At 37.3% G+C, this 19,883-nt stretch overlaps 1 protein-coding gene across 12 annotated transcripts in view; it reads right to left on the reverse strand.

Moving 5' to 3' along the window:
• Positions 1 to 19,883, reverse strand: part of PDE5A (phosphodiesterase 5A) — a 142,590-nt gene that overhangs the window by 70,739 nt on the left and 51,968 nt on the right. For all 12 annotated transcript variants that reach the window (XR_003520818.1, XR_003520816.1, XR_003520817.1 and 9 more), the window contains exons 4-9: positions 16,892 to 16,963; positions 15,175 to 15,264; positions 12,705 to 12,842; positions 10,581 to 10,648; positions 1,392 to 1,500; positions 292 to 379 (exon numbers count right to left, since the gene is read on the reverse strand). Coding sequence is in view for 5 of the 12 variants with exons in the window: in XM_027599065.1 (XP_027454866.1) it covers positions 292 to 379; positions 1,392 to 1,500; positions 10,581 to 10,648; positions 12,705 to 12,842; positions 15,175 to 15,264; positions 16,892 to 16,963 (565 nt within the window). In the remaining 7 variants the exon portion in view is untranslated. The remainder of the gene's footprint in view (positions 1 to 291; positions 380 to 1,391; positions 1,501 to 10,580; positions 10,649 to 12,704; positions 12,843 to 15,174; positions 15,265 to 16,891; positions 16,964 to 19,883) is intronic.

A 19,883-nucleotide genomic window follows, 5' to 3' on the forward strand; every position in this document is an offset into this window, starting at 1 on the left:
TAAAACAATATACATTATCAACTTGATGTCTCTCAGTCTACAACCTTTCAACACATCATTCTTCAACAAAAATTCCATTGAAAAGCATTATAATAATTACTAAGACATTATAGTTAAGATATTTAACAATGTCTATTAACATTTATCAATATAAAATTATTTCAAAATTCTCTTATTCCAATTTTTATCTTTTTTTCACACATTTTATTTCTCAGAATTACACCTGAAGGAAAGAAGTTTCTTGGAATACATTTTTTTCTTTAATAAGTGCAGATTAGTAAAAGGCTTTACCTATCACTTTATTCTTCTTTCCATTTTTTATAGGCGTACAAAGCAAACTTCTAATGCATTGCTGGTTTACATTTCCTGTGTTTTCATTCTAAACAAAAACAAAAATAAAACAAAGCAGGTGCAAATTATGAAGAGACTGATTTTCTCACTAGGTGCTATATAAACTAGATCAGACATCTGAAACCACTAACAAATTCATTCATCTTTTATTAGCAGGTGATAACATCAGAGTGCAGAAAATGTACAAATTATAATGAAGTTCACGTAAATGCAATATGCAGCAATTAGTCTTTACATTATTAAGAGTAAGAAATATCCTATATTTCTTTTTTTTTTTCATTCTAGACTTTCCAAGTAGCTTTTGGTAATATTAAGGAAAATCTTTATGCAATTATTTACTATACTGGTGTAGTAGATATCTCAATAACTTCACAAGACCAGCAGAATCCAAAAAGCACTATGTTACCTCAGATACTCCATGCTACAAACTTGTCTTTCTTTAGGACTGCCACTGTTTCTATTGCCCATATCGCTAAAGTTCTAAAGAGGTCTTCTAGATACCCAAATAACAAAATCAAGGCAGCGGCTCAAAGTGCAACACTTTTCCAGAGATGAGAGAAAACACTAGAATTCCAAGTTTTCAATGCCTGAGAAAGTGATCTTTGTACCTTTGCTGTCAAAGAAAACATACTCAGTTCTCCATAGAGCTACTCACGGTAGTAGATTACCAGTTACGTCAGTTCGAGCCATACGGCACTTAGTTTTTAAGAATAAACTCAAGAATTCTAGCAACACTATGTAAGGAATGTCTTTGACATTAAGTAGGTAATAGTCAAATTGCCCCATAAATTAGTTTATGATCATTCATTATTACACATTACAAAGCTGAAAAGTACAGGGAAAAATACTTGAGTACAGCTGACCACCCCTCAACAGATGTCATGAGCTGTTGTATTTTCCTTCATCAGATCAGGGAAAGCACCGTTCACTCTGAAATACAGCCAGTTCTCGGGCCAGGGCTTCAGCTGAAGAGTCCCTAGAAGTACAGATCTGATGGGAAAACAGTGTTCGAGCCCCAAGTTCAAAACTGGTTTACTTACTGTCCAGGGAAATCTTTTGTCCTTACTGACATCTGGGATATTAAGTGGTTCCATAGTATTTTTGACATACTGAGCATACATGTAATTGATTCTGTTTGCATCACGTTCCCTGTGGAAAAAACAGATACGAGTTATTTCTGTGCACTGAAGAAACATGGGCAAAACGAAGTTAAGTAAATGATAATAAGAGAAACACACCCGTCTTAAATTATAGGGTAAAGTGTGTATCTTCATGGGAAAATGCACTTTAAATGTGATGATTTGCAACTTTGTAGTTACTATAATTTAAATGTTTTGAAAAGACAAAGACCCACAGTTTTTCAGCTGTCTAAAACAAATTTTAAAATGCCATTAAGTAATGCTACCACTACTGTTAATGGGCATGTTGATTTTTGTGCCGTTCATGTAAAATCGTATGAGTTTTCTTTTCATGTCCTCTTTTTTCATCAGATTATAGAATGACTAAGGTCTAGTGCCTGTTTCACTTCCTCAATTATTTGCTTTATCCACCACAATAATCATTTACACATTTCAAACCAAGGGGAAAATCAAGCATGCCTGGGAGAATTTTGTTAAGGTTTTCTCCCTTCTTTTTTTCTGCTTTGAGATACTTCATGATACTTTTTTAAACGAAAAATTTATCTTCTTCAAAAAACTTTCTTGAGCTTAACAATATTTTCCCCAGTTTTTTCCCATTTCTTACTTAATAGGCTGAATATTAAAGATTAATCGGATGTCAGAGGGTACATAAGCACAATGCCAGGGCTGCAGCCGGGAAAACGAGAGAGGACATGTTTTTACGTCAGGAAACTTTATATGTTCCCAGCGATGGGGATGAATTGGGCAAAGAGTATCAGGTTGTGGAAATTTACTCAAACTATAAGGATATGCCTATCATAATTATAATATCGCTAACTGAAGAAATAGGAGAGTCTAATAATGAGAGATAGTTCAAAATAAAATACATGACTCTCGAAGTTCCGATATTTTCCCTATCTTCCATCCTTCCCCCACCCCCCTGCCCAGCCGGCCCAACCTGACCAAACTGCCTCTTGGGATGGCACTCTTGAGCGCTACTGACTTAGTGATTTCACCAAGACTCCTGAAGTCTGCGGCCTCATTCCTGGCCACGATATTTTAGCCTTTCCTTTCTTTGCTGTCCATTTTAACTTGGGTGTAACTTGGTCAAAAATGGGTGAAATTTGACCCTGTGTCCTATACTGTATATAAGTGAAAAAGAATAAAGAGCAAATGACAATGGTCACAGAGTAGATAAATTCCAGAATGGACATTTACTGAGACAACACTGATCATCTGTGAAGGCACGCGGATTGTCCAACAAATCAGACCTGGGACCTGGCTCCACTTTCATGTGTATTATCTGGGTGGAATCCCACCCAAGGAAAGGATATGAGATAAGTGCAGGATTTGGGTTAATAAAATTAAATTAATTTTTTAAAAAACTATTCATAGTTTTTTAGTCTGAAGTCTCAGGAAAAGATAATAAGAAGGTTTAATAAAGATAAGAAAAATGGAATGGAGGTTATGGGGAGAAAGAAGTACATTGGAGAAGATACTCTTGTCCAAATCTTTTCTAAAATAACAACACTACTAATGACTTTTATTATTCTTATCACCATCATTATGTTCACAGTGGGAGCCAGATGAAACCCAAAATAGTTAAGGGACTTGCCAGAGATCCTAAGATCAGACCTACAGGCATTAACATAGAGAAGAAGTAATTTAAATTACTTTTAAATCAATAGAAATCAAATTCTTTTTTCTTTTTAATTTCCTGAAAATTTTCAGTTTCCCTAGCGGTGACCTTCATGAAAGATAAGTATTAAGATTTATTAAGGTATGGGATACCATTTTGTTTCTTACTCTCTAAGAAACAAGCTGGTGAATTCTCAGTTCCCGCACTCAGTAAACACAGACTGAGCACCTGCTCCACGAGAGGCACCCCTAGTGCCCCATGGAAGATGAGCTCATGCAGGTCAGTAGCGGTCACAAGGAGCTTACAACCTAGCAGAGGCCAGGACACAGCACGGAGAATCCATCCAGCTGCATGTCCTGTTTGGGTCGAGTCCAGTGCAGAGGCTTCCAGCTGTCCCCTCCATAACTCTCCTCTGTTCGTCTTGATCTGGACACACGGTCACCCAGAACAAACCCCACGCTGCCCAGCCACCCTAGTGGTTTGGTGTCATCATGTAAGTTCTAGTCAATAGCTGTAAGAAGAAATATGGCTGCTTCTAGAAACCTCATGTACGAGAAAGCTGGTGCATGCTCTCTGCCTTTTCTTTTACTGGACACCCCCTGCCCCCTGCTCCCCTTTAAAATATGGGTATGATGGGAGGAGCTGCATCCCTGACACCGAAGGCAAGGGCCACACCCTAGAGAATCGGAGTAGAAAGCTCCAATGTGCCCGGGGCCCTGAGGCCTTTGTGGAGAACAGCTGCAGCACCTGAGCTGCCAACCTCTGGGCTTTTATAGGAGAGAGTAATTATACTGCATTCTGGTTTAAGCTATTTTTGGGGGGTTATGATTTGCAGTCAAGCCTAATCCTCACTAATGCAATTGGTAAAATGCAAGCACCACACATGTGGGGAAGATCGACAGGTAACACCTACATGGAGTGGGTTAGGGAAGAGGTAGCATTAGAAAAATGTGTAAAAGGCTGGATAAGATTTAAGGATGGGGAGAAACACATCAGGGATGAAAGGGAAGGTGTTTCAGCTGGAAAAAAAAAAAAAAAGCCCTCAGCATAAAACACGTCTCTGAAATGTAAGAATTCTATCTATGGGTATTTGGGAAACATAGATTGTTAGGAATAAAATGATGGTTTCAGGCTGAAGATGTGAGGCTAGGGCAGATAGTGGATTATTCTGAAAGAGCAATGAAAAGAATATGGATCTCATTCTTTAAATAGCAGGAGTATCACGGTGGCCTTAAACTGTGCCTCTCGGAGCTCCAACTGCAGGGAGCATCACTGGCAGGTGTCTCTAGCTGCGGTGTTCTAGATCCTGGGACCACCCCTGCCCCCCGCCCCCTTAGGCACCGAGGCCACGCCTCCGGCGGCTGCTTCTAGATGAAGACTGAGCCCAGAGGGATGGGAAGGCAGGCCCATTTCTGGGACATCTGGGATTCTTCTGACAGGAGACCGGCTAGAGGACTACCCAGATGTCTTGCCCCCTCACAACTGCCCGGCTGGCCAGGACACGTCTACAAAACACTCCTTCCTTCTTCACCCACCTGCACACACTCTCACTCTTCACTGAAGTACAGTTGACACACAATGTTAACATTAGTTTCAGGTGTACAACATAGGTCAGCAACTCTGTGTTCCACTGTGCTCACCACAAGCGTAGCTACCATCTGTCACCATACATCGCTGTTACAGTACCACTGACTGTATTTCCTATGCTGGACCTTTCATCCCCATGACTTATTCATTCCATAACTGCAAGCCTGTGTCTCCCACTTCCCTTCACCCCTTTTGCCCATCCCTCCACTCCCCTTCTTTTCCCTCTTTTTTCACTCTAGGTCAGACTTGTGTGGGGGGTCCACGGCTCTCTTAGCTCTGTCCCCTTTTATCCTTACAGGGGATTTCCCCTAATAAATTTCTTACACATTTAATCCAGTCTTGGCATTTGCCTCTTGGAGGACTTGGGCTAATTCCGACACCTAAAGCATTTTGCACAGCAGCTATCAGTGGAATGTACATGAGTATATCCTTGGGAAGACAGGGACACGGAGCTGGGGCTCACAGAGAAATTTTTGTGCTTTAGAACTAAATGGGAATCATTGCAGGCTATGTAAACCAAAGACAGAAAAACACATCAGAGACATGGAAATAACAGGCAACACTGACTTAGTACTTAGTATGTGCCAGAAATTTTCTGAAGCATTTTGTGTGCATCATCTCATTTAGACCTTACTACAATCCTGCTATCAGTATCTCCATTTTACAGATGAAGAAATTGAGGCTTTGAGAGGTTAATTCATTTACAAAACACCCCACAGCTAGTAAGTGGTGGAACTTAAATTTCAATCAGTCTGACTTTAGACTCTACACTCTTCCTACTAAGTATGCACAGTTCTTTTTTAAAGTAGTAAAAACCTTTTTACTACTTTTTACAGCGTCACTAGTATATACATTCCAAGAAAGTGAGCTTAAAGAATTAATTCTATGCATTTGTCATTTTATAATAAAAATGTGCTTTTATAAATTAACATCAAGTTAACTGACATGGAATTACAGCACTGAAATATCATTTTTTCCTTCTCATTGGGTGGCTCTTATGAACTGAAGCACAGAAACTCCAAAACCTCCCACCATCTGGAAATGAGCTAGCTTTCCTTCTGAAATTCGTAGGCAACCCAAGTCCCAAATGTCTTCCTGTGCTTTATGTCACTGACGATATGATTCTGATGATTATGTATAATGTCCACCCTGAATATTTATTTTTTAGTTTTACACTTAACATTGCAAATCTGTCTTCAATGTGTTATTTTAATTTATAAAGGATAATTAGTGGGTTGGTTGGACAAATACCAAATGAGCAATGCTTTTCAACTGAAATGACTGGTCTAAAAGAATGATTTGTTTACTGCTGACATCGTAAAATTGCCTAGCATTTCATCTCATGGGAGATGTTTGGACTGGCAAAGTGTTTAAGGATGAGCTTCGAAGAGTCTTGAATTCTATCAATAACCAATTTCACCAATGGAATAAAGAGTCTGCTGGTGAAGTGTCAATATCAGTTTAGTCCTTTGTCAAAATGCTAAAGTCACTACACATCATTTTTAATTCAGAGGTTTGGCAAATTAGGCCTAATATCTAATGTTTATTAAAATAATAAAAAATATTTACATCACTTAAAGACCTTTTATTGTGTCTTTAGTATAAAGGCTAACTTTAAAATGTTTAGCTGAAGGGAGCCTGGGTGGCTCAGTCAGTTAAGCGTCTGCCTTCCGCTCAGGGCATGATCCCAGGGTCCTGGGATCGAGTCCCACATCGGGCTCCCTGCTCCGCGGGGAGCCTGCTTCTCCCTCTGCCCCTGCCTGCCACTCCCCTGCTTGTGCTCTCTCTCTCTCTCAAATTAATAAATAATAAAATCTTAGAAAATTTTTTTTAGATACATAAAATGTTTAGCTGATATAAGGCATTAGTGAATGCTTTTAAATACTGTAAAATTAATGAAGCAGTTACCATGATCCATTAAATTACTCTCTTTTAAGGTAATCAACCTGCCCTATCTATCCTTTATAAAAATATCTTTGTACTAAAACTATCTTGGAATGACTACAAAAAAAATGGAAAAATACCTTCCATTTTGTCTACCGAAAGGAAACATAGTATTCATCAGAAACACATCAGACTATACTTTCTTTTAATGCATATTTACCAGTAGAGGTCACTATCACACCAAATAGGCTTGTTCGGCTACCATCAGAAATTAGAGGACCAGGCTGAATTTGTAATAAAATCAAAATGCCAATACGTAAAATGTAATTATATAAGACTTATGCTCCTATACAAATATTCAAAGGTAAATGTAGATAACTCATCATTTTAAACTTTTTCTTGATCTTACTTTTTTAATTCAAGTATAATATATGGTGTTACATCAGTTACAGGTGCACGATACAATGATTCAAAAAATTCCATATGCTTCTCAGGGCTTATCAAGGTAAGTGCACTCCTAATCCCCTTCATCTATTTCACTCATACCCTTACCCACCTCCCCTCTGGCAAACACCAATTTATTCTCCGTATTTCAGATTCTGTTTTGTGGTTTGTCTCTTTTTTATTGTTTGTTCATTTGCTTCTTAAATTCCATATATGGTGATTTTATATCATTTATATTATATATGTTATTTTCATATCATTTGTATCATATCATTCCATCATTTTATACTTTTAATATACAGTATCATAGCTATGGACGTATGTAAAAACATTAAATATGTCTATATTTATATATGTAGCAATTCATTACGCAATCTGAAAAGTAAAAGAATCAAATATTTACATGTGTCTTATCTAGAAGCTTTCTAAAACATTATAAAAAGCAACAAAAATGTTATGGCATCATAAAATCAAAATTATATTGATGTTCTTCCTAGGAATAAGAAACTTCATTACTGGGCGCCTGGGTGGCTCAGTCGGTTAAGCGTCTGCCTTCGGCTCAGGTCATGGTCCCGGGGTCCTGGGATCGAGTCCCGCATCGGGCTCCCTGCTCAGCGGGAAGCCTGCTTCTCCCTCTGCCTCTCTCTCTCTCTCTCTCTCTCTCTGTCTCTCATGAATAAATAAATAAAAAAAAATCTTTAAAAAAGAAAAGAAAGAAACTTCATTACTGATTTAGGCAGGAGACACCAGCATTTAAAAGGGATATACACATAATCACCAAGACATGGGCTTATTATCATATATTCAAAAAGGACTCAATACTAACTAAATGTCCAATATGCCAGAAAATACAGTGGCACACAGAGGGGCCTGGGAAGACTACACGTGGAAATGGGACAGATACTTGTCATGACCAGCAGTGACAAGAGGGAAGCAGGGGTAGGCTACTCAATTTAACCTTGTGAACAAAAAACCCCGGGTAGCAGAAAAATCTCTAGCAATAACATGGTTTATCTACTTTTACCTATGCAACCCCAGGCCCAAGTCAGCAGAAAAGGCCTGAGTCAGGTGTAGCAGGAGGCAAATGAATTCCCCAGCTGCCCCCAAGTTACATCTGCCCCTTTGCTAAGTCCTCAAATTCTTTTAATCAGAGAAAACGTATTTCATTCTATCAGACTGTTAAAATAATAGTCTAGAAATAATGAGTCTTGACTTACATAGAATCACTTAAACAACTAAACTTTAGGTCACTCTGGTCAACGGTATCTCCCTCTTGTTGAGGAAAGACATGAGAGAGAGGATGAGGGAAGAGGAAGACGATGGAAGACAGGTCTGCAGGCCTCACGCTGATCCCGGGGCTCAGTCTTAAGAGGGTTTGAACAAAACCAGGCTGTCCACTGAAATATTCTGTTCTTGAAGAGAGCTGTAAACTCAGGCAATTGTCCTTTGCAATTCTGCTTTACATGATCTACAGAGATGATTTTCGTTTTGTTTCTAATTTTTTATTACAACAATTTTCTTCCAATTTTTATTAACATTTTGAAATATACAAAAAAGTTGGGGCACCTGGGTGGCTCGGTCATTAAGCGTCTGCCTTAGGCTCAGGTCATGATCCCGGGGTCCTGGGATCGAGCCCCACATCGGGCTCCCTGCTTATTGAGCCTGCTTCTCCCTCTACCCCTCCCCCTGCCTGTGTTCCCTCTCTCGCTGTGTCTCTCTGTCAAATAAATAAAATCTTTAAAAAAAAAAGAAATATACAAAAAAGTTGAAAGTAATATCCTACTCTAGATTCAACAATTTTTAATGTTTTACCGATTTGTTTTATCAACATGTTTGTGTGAATATACTTATTTGTTTAAATATATGAAATTTAAATATATTTACTTATTTATCTTTGGCTGAACCATTTTAAAGTAAGGTGCAGACATTCTAATATTTCATCCTTAAATACACCAGGATGAAATTCCTAAAAATAAAAAGTTTCCTACTAATCACAGTATCTTCTTATTTCCAAAGAAAAGTAACTCCCCATCAACCATCTACTATCCAGTCCGTATTCACATTTCCAATTGTTCTCAAAAACTGTTCACTGATAGTTGTTTTAATGAGAACCCAGCCAAGATTTATGCATTGCGTTTGGCTATTATGTCCAAGATAGTCCTTCCCTCCATTTTGTTCAAGGACACCGATTTTTTTAAAAGACCAGGCCAGTTATCTTATAGAATGTTCTACAGTTTAGATTTGTCAGAGGTTATTTTTAAAGCACCACCACCAAAGAGCTTGGTTACTGAGGACTGTGCTAATTGTAACACCACCCACTAAATGAAATAATGCTCCAATAGGTCAACTGTAGTGAAAAAAATATGAAACTTTAATATCAAATAGGCAAGTTAGGACAATGTTCTATTTCCATGATCATATGAAGCTTTTAGATATAACATCAATAATTAGGGATAAAATAATTTGAGACAAATGATTGTAGGAAGTGAAATAATTTGAAACAGATGAACAATGAAAATTATTTATTTTTGCTAAGGGTGAAAAAGAGAATCTGAAAGAGAACATTTGGTAGTTTACTCTAAATCCTTTCTAAGTTCTTCAAAAAGCACAAATAAAATTGGGGAAATGATATCTCTAACCTCAATCATAGCAATACTTTGTATTATCCATGTGATAATTAACAAAAAATTAATACAAATTTTTAAATTACAAAAAACATGACAAAGAAATGAACTGCAATAGAGATCTGGTTTGATTCTAGCCATTGGGTATATGTATTGGTGTGACTGGGTTCATAGGCTTCCTTTTAATTATTAATTAAATCCCCGTGGCTGATTCCAAATCACAGCAGACTCAAAGAGAAGTCTGTTCAGAAGCCTATCAAATTTCCAGTGAGGGTCCAATATGCAGTGAAACATATAACTGCAATACAGACTTATAGATTTTAAATGAGCCAGTTCACAAAAATACCATACCCAGGCCTATACTAATTTGGACACCATTCACTATATAAGCAATTCTCTTATAGGTCAACTGTAGGGGGAAAAAGTCCTGGAACTCTGTCATCAAATAGTAAAGTATTTTTTTACAAATAAAATTACTGATGGTCAGAGGGAAGCAGCCTGTAGCTTCTATGTCTTAAACTAAACAGGTCATACAGTAAACAGTTTAGCCAGCATTACATATACTGGCTTAAACAATGTGGGGGTTATGGGGTGTCAACACCCCACATAGTCCAAAATTTGCATATAACTTTTGTCTCCCCCAAAACTTAACTAATAGCCCACTGTTGACCAGAAGACTTACCGATAACATATATAGTCGATTGACATATATTTTGTATGTTATATGAATTATATACTGTATTCTTACAATAAAGTAGGCTAGAGAAAAGAAAATGTTACTAAGAAAATCATTTAAGGAAGAGAAAATACATCTATAGTAGTGTACTATATTTATAAAAAAAAAATCCATCTCTCAGTGGACCCACATAGTTCCAATCGTGCTGTTCAAGGGTCAGCTTACTTGTGAAAAAGACAGAGAATGAGTTATTTTACCTTGTTAAAGTATCTGATGATTTTTCTAATTCCTCACACTCCATGTGAAACACACTAGAAAAGGAATCCTGAAAACAGAGCGACAACACAGACTGAGAAGTAAGTCTGACAATGTAATGAAATCTATCTAGATATACACACGCAAGTCAGTGGAATTGACGGAAGACACCAATACTTGTGATATTTTTTGAACTTATTCTCAGACTAAACTGACACAAGTACTCACTGCCTGACAGCCTCAAGTCTGCTTCCCACGTTCTTATTGTTTCTGAGACTCACCTGCAAAAATGCTCATTTGCGTATTACTTGGTTTTTGTTTTTCTAGCAGGTGCTAATGAATATCTTAGCTTCAAATTTTCTCCACATTTATTCAAAATCCTCGTGTTTTAGCTTTTATGCATACATTGACTGCTGTTGTTAGATCATTTTAAAAGACATGCAATTCAGTAATATTTTATGAATACTTAATGAAAATAATTGCGAAGATTTTAGCAACATAGAGAAGTACTTTGAAATTACATTAAAAAACAGAATGCATATTCATACCCGTGCTGTATTTACAACTGAATAAAGAATTGGAGGGAAACACAGAAATAAAACAATGATATTAGTTTAATTTGGGGAGGGAAGAACTGAGTACTGTATTTTTCTTGCTTACATTTGGATTTTTGCTCATGTTGCTGAAATAATTTTAATCAAAAAGCTATAATATAAATGAACATCAGGTCACTTGATTCCTAAAATTAAGTTAAAAAGTGAGCAGAATATATAAACGGCATATAACTGAGCTATATATACTTCAAAGCACCAGTGATCCAAGTCGGTTGCTGTCATGATAGATGGTAACTGGTAAAAGCATGAGCCGAATGTTAATTAAAGTGATATTTAAGTTGTCTAAAAAAGGAGTGCCGTACATATAACTTTCAAAAATTAAATGCTAAAGAACAGGTCACAGAGCACAAATTGTAAATCGACTTACTGCATTAATGAATTCTGACCTGAACTTTATAAGGATAGCTACTTGTAATCATCTCCATATTAAAGACTTTATAACTGATTGAAAATATGAAATAATATCTATGAGAATACTGATTACCTTATAGCACAGTAAATTCTCATTTGATAGCCAGTTAATGAGAATTAGACACGCATGCACACACACACAAAATGATTGAGATAATGAGTCATATAGTACAGTCTTACTATCTAAACCAATTTTTAAAATTTTAATATAAGTATTACATATCTTTTATTATTCTACTTTCCAAAAACCCATCAATTCAGATATCATACATGGATTACAACTGACCACACAGTGGTGGGTGATCCCCACTCTCTTTCCTAACCCACCAATGAAGAGCCTTTTCTCAGGGTCTAAAGGAAAAAGAAAATAAACAACGACATCAAAAAGAAATATCCCAGGAACAGTGGTTCATAGGTTAAAAAGGGAAAAAAACTACATAAAGGAAAACTGCCCTAGGCCAGGAGCTCTGATTCTAACCGCAACCTCAACTGGCCTGTCTAGAAGTAACCAGCACTCAATGAGAACACTCCATCTTTCCACACACATCTGTTTCTTTATGTTACACAGCAATGGATTGAAATCTACCAATTAGAACAGTTAGTGGTTTTCCATTGTTGGTAAAGGATTTAGGATTAATAGGCACCTTTAATAATACTGCCTCTATTGGGCCATGCCTTTTGGTTTCTAAACAATTTCTGATAAAAAGAAAATTTTTCCCCAACCCATTCAGAATGGAGGTCTACTTGCTCAGAGCAACCAGGGCACCACTATTCCTGACCACAAAAGGTGTGCATACTGTAATGACAGTGTATTTCTCCATCAAGGAAGTGTAGCCATTGACAAAAACAGCACACAGACATTCCCAAGGTAACCACTCAGTGGAGGGACACAAAGGTGAAAGGGTGCTTTGAAGGCATTCTCCAACCTCACCTCTACCCCCTTTCAACTAGAACAGCTCATACTCTGATTGGCTTTGCATACACAACCATATACAGTTGGGGTTCAGAGAGATCTGAGGCTAACATGAGGTTTAAAAGCAGCACTTTAAGGAATATAATTTCTGTCTTTCTAAAAATAAAAAAGTCATACTCTGTACTCACGGAGCAATCTTCATCCACTATGAAAATGGTGCATTTCTGCACCTGCATGAAAGAGATAATAGTGGCAGCTATTTTCTTTAGAATTACTTCTAATGATTGTTGTTCTTCAAAAATTAAGCTAGCAAGGTCAAGCAGCACCTAGACAGGAAAATTTAGAGCTTATTACTTAATAATTATCTGCAATTATTAAAGCAATACAATGACTTATATAGTTTATAAGTTATTTATTTATAATCTAACAAGTTACAACCAAGTTTGCATTCAAGTATTAAATATATAAGTCTCTGTTTACCAAGAGAGCTTCCGTATTGACTGTTAGTACAACGGTTACAATCAGACTCTAAAACCAGAGTCATCAGTTTTGAATCCTGCCTTCCCTTCCTGCGAGCTTTGTGATGTAGGGCCAGTTCCTTAAAAATGGGGATAACAGTAAAAGTAATGCCAAATCACAGGACTATTGTGAGGACTAAATAAGCAAACATTTATAAAGCATTTTGAACAGCATCTGATACATAAAACACACTGACGTTGCTGTTGTTCCCAACTTCTGAGATCAACATTTATCAGCATTTTCACATAGCACAGTAAATATTGTCCAAAACAGACAAAGTTTTAAGAGCTTCTTTTGTGTTTTTCCTGGTAATTTCACTTTCCTTTGAATTCCACAGAATTTCTTCTAATCTCACAAAAATATTTGTGTGATGAGGAGGAAGAAAGGGTATCACAGAAAATTGACTGGAGGAGATACTATCTTAGCTGAGGCCTGAGAGATAAGCAGGAATCGTTCAGGTAAAGTGCAAAAGGGAAATATTTCAGTCAAAAACAACTGAATTGAGAGACGGTAGCAGACTGCATGTTTTGATCAAGTTTTAAGAATCTAGAGTGTAAAGAGGAGAGCTGGGGAGATGAGATGGCAGAGTCAAGTGGAGAAAGAACCTCAAAAGCCCTGTGTGTCTTTAGAGGCAGCTTGGGCTGTGATGGACTGCAGGAAGAAAGTGGTAGGCTTGCAGCTATGTTTATAAAAACGGGGACTGGATTAATGGGTGGCAAGAATGGAGTAGGGAGAACAGTTAGGAAGATACTGCAGTCAAAGGCAATGGAAGATCCAATATCTTATTAACACAAGTTCTAGAAAGAGAAAATGGGAGGACGGGAGAGAGGGATTATCAAAGAAATAATGAAAAAGAATTATATAAAATGGAAGAGCTTAAGTCTCCAGATGGAAAGGGATGACCAGTTACCAGCATGATGAATGAAAAAAAAGAGTCATCCTATAAAATTAAGTTATAAAAGCAGAGAAACGATCTGAAAAGCTTATAAGCAAAAACAAAAAAAACAAAAGATAACATCTACACAGAGCCAAGAATCAGAACAACATGGATGCTAGTCAAAAGATAAAGCACCGCTTTAAATTCTGAGAAACTGATTTTTCAATTTGGAATTTTATACCCAGTCAAAGTGGTAGGATGGTACAATAGGCATTTTCATGCTATGCAAGGACTCAGAAAGTTTACCTGATCAATATTCTTTCTCAAGTAATTATTTGAGAATGTGCTGCAGTAAAATAAGGGCATAAACTGAGAAAGAAGGAGTTATGGGATCCAGTGGATAACCAATGGAGTCCTTCTGAGAAAGCAGTGAAGGAAAATTCTATGATGACATCTATGCAGCAGGCATGGGGAGAAACAGCTTAGCTTGGAAGAGAAACAACAGAGAACCTCAATTTGGAGGTCTCCAAGAAAAAGAACTCAACAGAATGCCTAAATAATGGGGAGTCTGGGGGAAAAACCAACAGTATAAGGCTACACTAGAGCAAACAGTTCAAGGGGGAAAAAAAGAATGGAATTCAGAAACATCAGGAAAAACTAGAAGTCGTATAACAAATGTAATATGAACAACATTTACATAGTCATGGTTCTTATAAACACTTTATTTTAAATGACAACTCTAGAATTAAACTAGACAAAGCTTACTAAAAGCTAACCATGGTTGTAGAACAATATATATGTTATTGTCGTGGGCAACAGAAAAGTCCAGATGGGAAAAGCAAGGGTAAGGAGTAGCAGTTGGGAAGGAAAGATCCTCATTTTACAAAGCATGGAGTTATGAGATGATGTCTCTAGTTGACAAAGCAAGAACTGAAAGCCTTATTTAACATGATGAACGCAGTCCATTCAGTAACTTAAAACAGACATAATTATATTGGTAGGAAAAAGATAATGGCAAGTAAAGAGTGGCATAAATCAAATAACTCCACATCTGTTAAGTTAATAAATGATACATTTATTATCATGATACATATATACATGATACAGCAACAGAGCATGGAAAATAGGAAATGGAAATAATTATTAAAAGATACAGCTAAAATATTAACTGGATTTTTTAATCATACACATATATTACTTGGATAAAAATTTAACAACGAAAGGAACAATTTCTATACTCTCTCTTTAATAATCAGACTTGCCTGATTTCTCTTGTTCTCCAGCAGTGAAGTCTCATAGAGTTGAGCATTATGAAGAACAATACCACAAAATGCCAAATAAGCAGCAAAGTCCTAGAAAAGGGGTAAGATAACAGCCAGATTAAGAGCTGTCTACAAAAGGGTCTTATAGTGCCTGAAACAATGAAAGGCACTCAGAAGTGTTTACAGTTGAAACAAATATTAGAAAGCCAAAGGGGACATGTTAATTCTGCAGGAAATTAAGAATGAATGCAAAGCAAGTGTTAGCAAGTAGCACAACAAATAGATGACAAGTACGAACAGTCTCCTTCAGTCATACCTTAGTTACAAATTAACAAGGAGACTAGGGAAGGAAGTAGGACACAGATCTCTTTATATCATTTGAAATTGAAATTCACCCTATGCAAAATTTGGTGTAGTCTCTGAATGATCTTAGCAGTTGGATCTGTGCTGAAACTACATAAATAGCTTGTGACTCATTACTGGGGCAAGCGAAAGCTAACACACTTGAGAATACTGGCAATAGTCTCACATAAAGTTGTATAAAATATTAGCTTAAATATGTTTTAACATGGATCTGTCATCCTCATTATACTATTCTAAGGTGATATGCTCACAGTTATATTAATTATTGATTAAAGTAAGTCTTTCCATGGCAAACTTTATTCACAATCATAGATTTATTTTGCCAAGAGATGATACAGCCTAAGAACGCAAATCTTTTGAGAGGGGTTTACATTAATGGACTATAAACAAATGATGGACTATAAAGCCAATCTAGAACCATGTTCCCCACCAAATATTCTCAGGTGTCATGAACAGAATAGGAGACTAGATGTCTAGAACACTGATTCAAAAAGGTACTTGCTAAGTTCTGAAGCAGTTAAGACATGGGGACCCACACAAGTGCCAATACAGCCTACACCATGGAGACCAAAAATAACTCTGTCCTGTTTGAATGTCTTTCAAAAGCTCCTACTAATTTTCAGGGGAGTGACTTAAATAGCAACAGGCTTGAATACGAAGAATTCATTGGGTTCCATGATATACATATAGTTACACATTCAAGAAGAGAAATAATAAGACCTACTGACAGAATGAAGTTATAAACAGGTTTAGGGGCTTCTGTCCTTACACAGAAAGCATGTCGATGTGGTGTATGTGATGTATTCCTTCAGCGTTGGTTGAGAAGAGTAATAAAATAATGCTGACTGCTGCTCTTTCTGAAGCTAAATTAACATTACCCGGCTTGAATTCACACCCTGGTGACCCACCATCTGAGTGCAAAGCTTATAAAACATTCTGAAATTTGCTTCACCAGGAGGCAACTCCAATTTTTAGCCAACCTGGAGTGCAGAACTTGGAGCAGTGCTTCAAGGGTTTTTACTCAGGGTTGAATTTCTTTATAGCAGTGATGAAAGGTAAATGGGATAGTTAAAATACCGTGTCACCCTCGGGATGGCCCCAACATGCACACAACCCTGGGGGAGGCTTGGCAGCACAGTGAGGAGGGAGTTGGGGGGCTTCTACCACTAGTACTCCAAAGTCAGCACTGTACTTCACGATAGGAAAAAGACACTTTTGAACATTTCAGATAATTTTAAAGCATAATGGTTTTTGCAATCAACAATTTCAGGAACAGCTAATTCTAGAGGTCTATACACTATAAGGAAAACATATCTTCCTAAATTGAGGTCACATCAGATGTAAGTTTTGGTACCTTTTCATCTTTTTCAGTAAATGTCCCACCATTTCCCGATTTCTTGTTGATGGCCTGGGCTACACCAACAACCTGGATTAGGAGAAAAATGTGGTAGCTTCATTGGCTGTCATTATTTCACCAAAATATGTTTATAAAGGAATTTCTATGTGTGCTTAAAAATAACAATAAGCTGTGAAACCAAAACAAAACCGCTCAGCATCTGAACTAGTTCTCTAGCATACATCCTTTTTTGCTCCTAAGAATTCGAATGTTGTCAACTTCTTGGGTTCCACTATTTTTGGTTCTGTGATTTCACCCTGCATTGTGAGAAAAGTTATTGGCAATCACATGGTAAGTGAATATTTCTCAGGGTTTTTGGATACAAAATAAACCATCAATTTCTATCACGTTCAAATTAAATCTATGATAAACATTTTACAGTGGCTTTAAATTTATTATTTCAAATGGGCTAAAATGATGCTCTTTTACTAAAAATGAAACAGGACCCAGTGCCCAATTAGAGTGGAAAATGATTCCTAATGTAGTGGGGGTAGTCCAGTGTCTTTTGAAACCTCTGACGTTAAAAATTATTTTACCTTCTGGAGCACTGGGTGTTATACGCAATGAATCATAGAACACTACTTCAAAAACTAATGATGTACTGTATGGTGACTAACATAACATAATAAAATAAAATTTAAAAAATTAATTAAATTATTTTACCTTCAATAGATTTGATTTTGGAAAAGAAGTTTTTCTTGAAAAACCAAAACAGGAATTAGCAGGCTGAGTCTTACTTCAAATAGATCAAAGATAAACTATATCTTGAGAAGACTGAACTAAAACTCTGGCAATAGGTTTTAAGTTTCCTCAAAAGGTTTAGCAATACTGTTAAGAACTTTCTCATCTTTCTGTATGTTACTTACCTGTTTAGTTCCAATTTCAGTTGGAATTTGGTTTGATTTGGATTGAAATTCCAATTTCAGTGTTTTAAAGACCTTCAAAACTTACCTTTTCCCCTCTTTCCTCTTATAAATTCTACTCTCTCCCTTTCTGTGATTTAACATCAGTGGAATAAGCTATTATCCCCTAACTGGTTACACTTTAGGAATATAAAGTCCTTCGTTTTGTGTGTATGGCTCATCCCTTTTTTCTTAGCTCCTTCTAAGTTCCTTGGCTCTAAGAATAGGGTATAAAATTCCCTCCTAGGATAGCAGAAAAGGAAGGGGAGGGAAATGGATTCTTGCCTGATGTAGTTTTCTGGTCTTCTTAACACCTTTCCTCTATGCCCCATGGAGAGTAAAGAGATGTTTAAAAAAAAAAAAAGCGAATTCTCCAATTATCTTGTACCTTTATAATTGTCCTTAGTTCAGCATTCCCTTATTTTTGTACACTCTTTAGCTCTTGAAAATGGCTAACAGATTTCTAGATGCTCCAATCTCACAGACTAAATGCATACAAAAACTTTTGTCTAAGTTAAAAAACGTCTGGATTGCAGATAACCATGTTCACTTGAGTATAACTGAAAGGAGGCACCTGAGGGTCACTGGGGTCTGATATACAGTGGTACCAGCATAACTTGGTTATTTCAAGTGTTCATTCATTCACCCAACAGATACTGAGGTGCCTATATGTACTGAGGAGTGATAAAAACTGGGAGACAGACTACTCTGAAGGAGCTCAGAGTCAAGAACAGGTGATACCTAAACATACACTTAAAGCCCATGGGATGATCAGTTTGATGGTTCAGATGCCCACAAACTGCTAAGAGTACAGAAGGGGGCACATAATATGGGTCAAAGAGGCAACTTCTCAGAAATGATAACATTTGAGTTTCTATTTGTCTTTAATAAATGGTTTTATAAAAGAAAGACTTAAATTTTAAATCTTCAATTTAAGGAAGATAAGTTTACAAACAGATAAAAAGACACTGATGCAAACCTTCTCAGATAATTACACAGTATAAAGAAGTATGTATCGATGTGCTCTCGTACATGGAGCCATGTGAGGCAAGTGTTGGGCAAGAAAGTGAAGAAAAAGTTCCAGGTCATTCAAAAATATAGACACAAAAAGCTAGCTGTTTATTAAATGGTAACCAATCAAACTGTATTAGCATTTTAGTCTATCCTGACATCACCATAAATTGACAGTGGGATGACAGTTAATTTCAAAGTCTTAAAAGAAAAGAGGAGAATCACTGCATTATGTATTTCCTGAAATCAAGACTAGTAAAAGTGGTAACGATGGTCAGTTTGGATCACCAGAGTCCCTTGAGAATGAGGGCTGAGCCGGTGTGGGCCCAACAGCGCACCGTGGTCCCAAGGCTGCAGGCTACAGATGCCCTGATATTCGGACTGCTAGGGGTGGGAGGGGAGGGCTGGGAGAAGGGGGGGAAATGTTTTAGAGGTGGGTCAGTAAGCAGAACCAAAGCATGGCCTGCTCCCAGGGGGTCGGCAGCTACTTCATTTAAGAAGAGCACTTCAAACAAGGCTTCTTCGGTACACTGGGATGATCCCTTCAGCTCTCCCTTTATTAAAACTTGCATGCCAATTTCAACTTCGGTTTCAATCCGCGTGTTTGACACTCAAGACCATTTATATGGTAGGCATTTTTCTAACTATGGGCTGAAAAGTTTTCCTTCTGGTTAAAAGAACAATGTCCTTGAAACCATACTAAATATCAGCCATTATTCACAATTTTCAACCAACCCAACAGTGTTCACACAGTTCAATAACAATTTTCCATTCTGGAATTTCTTTCTTTTTTTCTTTTAAGATTTTATTTATTTATTAGAGGGAGAGAGATTGAGAGCACGAGTGGGAAGAGGGGCAGAGGGAGAAGCAGACTCCCTGTGGAGCAGGGAGCCCGATGCAGGACTCGATCCCAGGACACTGGGATCATGACCTGAGCTGAAGGCAGACGCTTAACCAACAGGGCCCGATGCGAGACTCAATCCCAGGACCCTGGGATCATGAACTGAGCTGAAGGCAGACGTTTAACCAACTGGGCC

Source organism: Zalophus californianus, chromosome 2 (assembly GCF_009762305.2).
Source record: "Zalophus californianus isolate mZalCal1 chromosome 2, mZalCal1.pri.v2, whole genome shotgun sequence".
NCBI lineage: Eukaryota > Metazoa > Chordata > Mammalia > Carnivora > Otariidae > Zalophus > Zalophus californianus.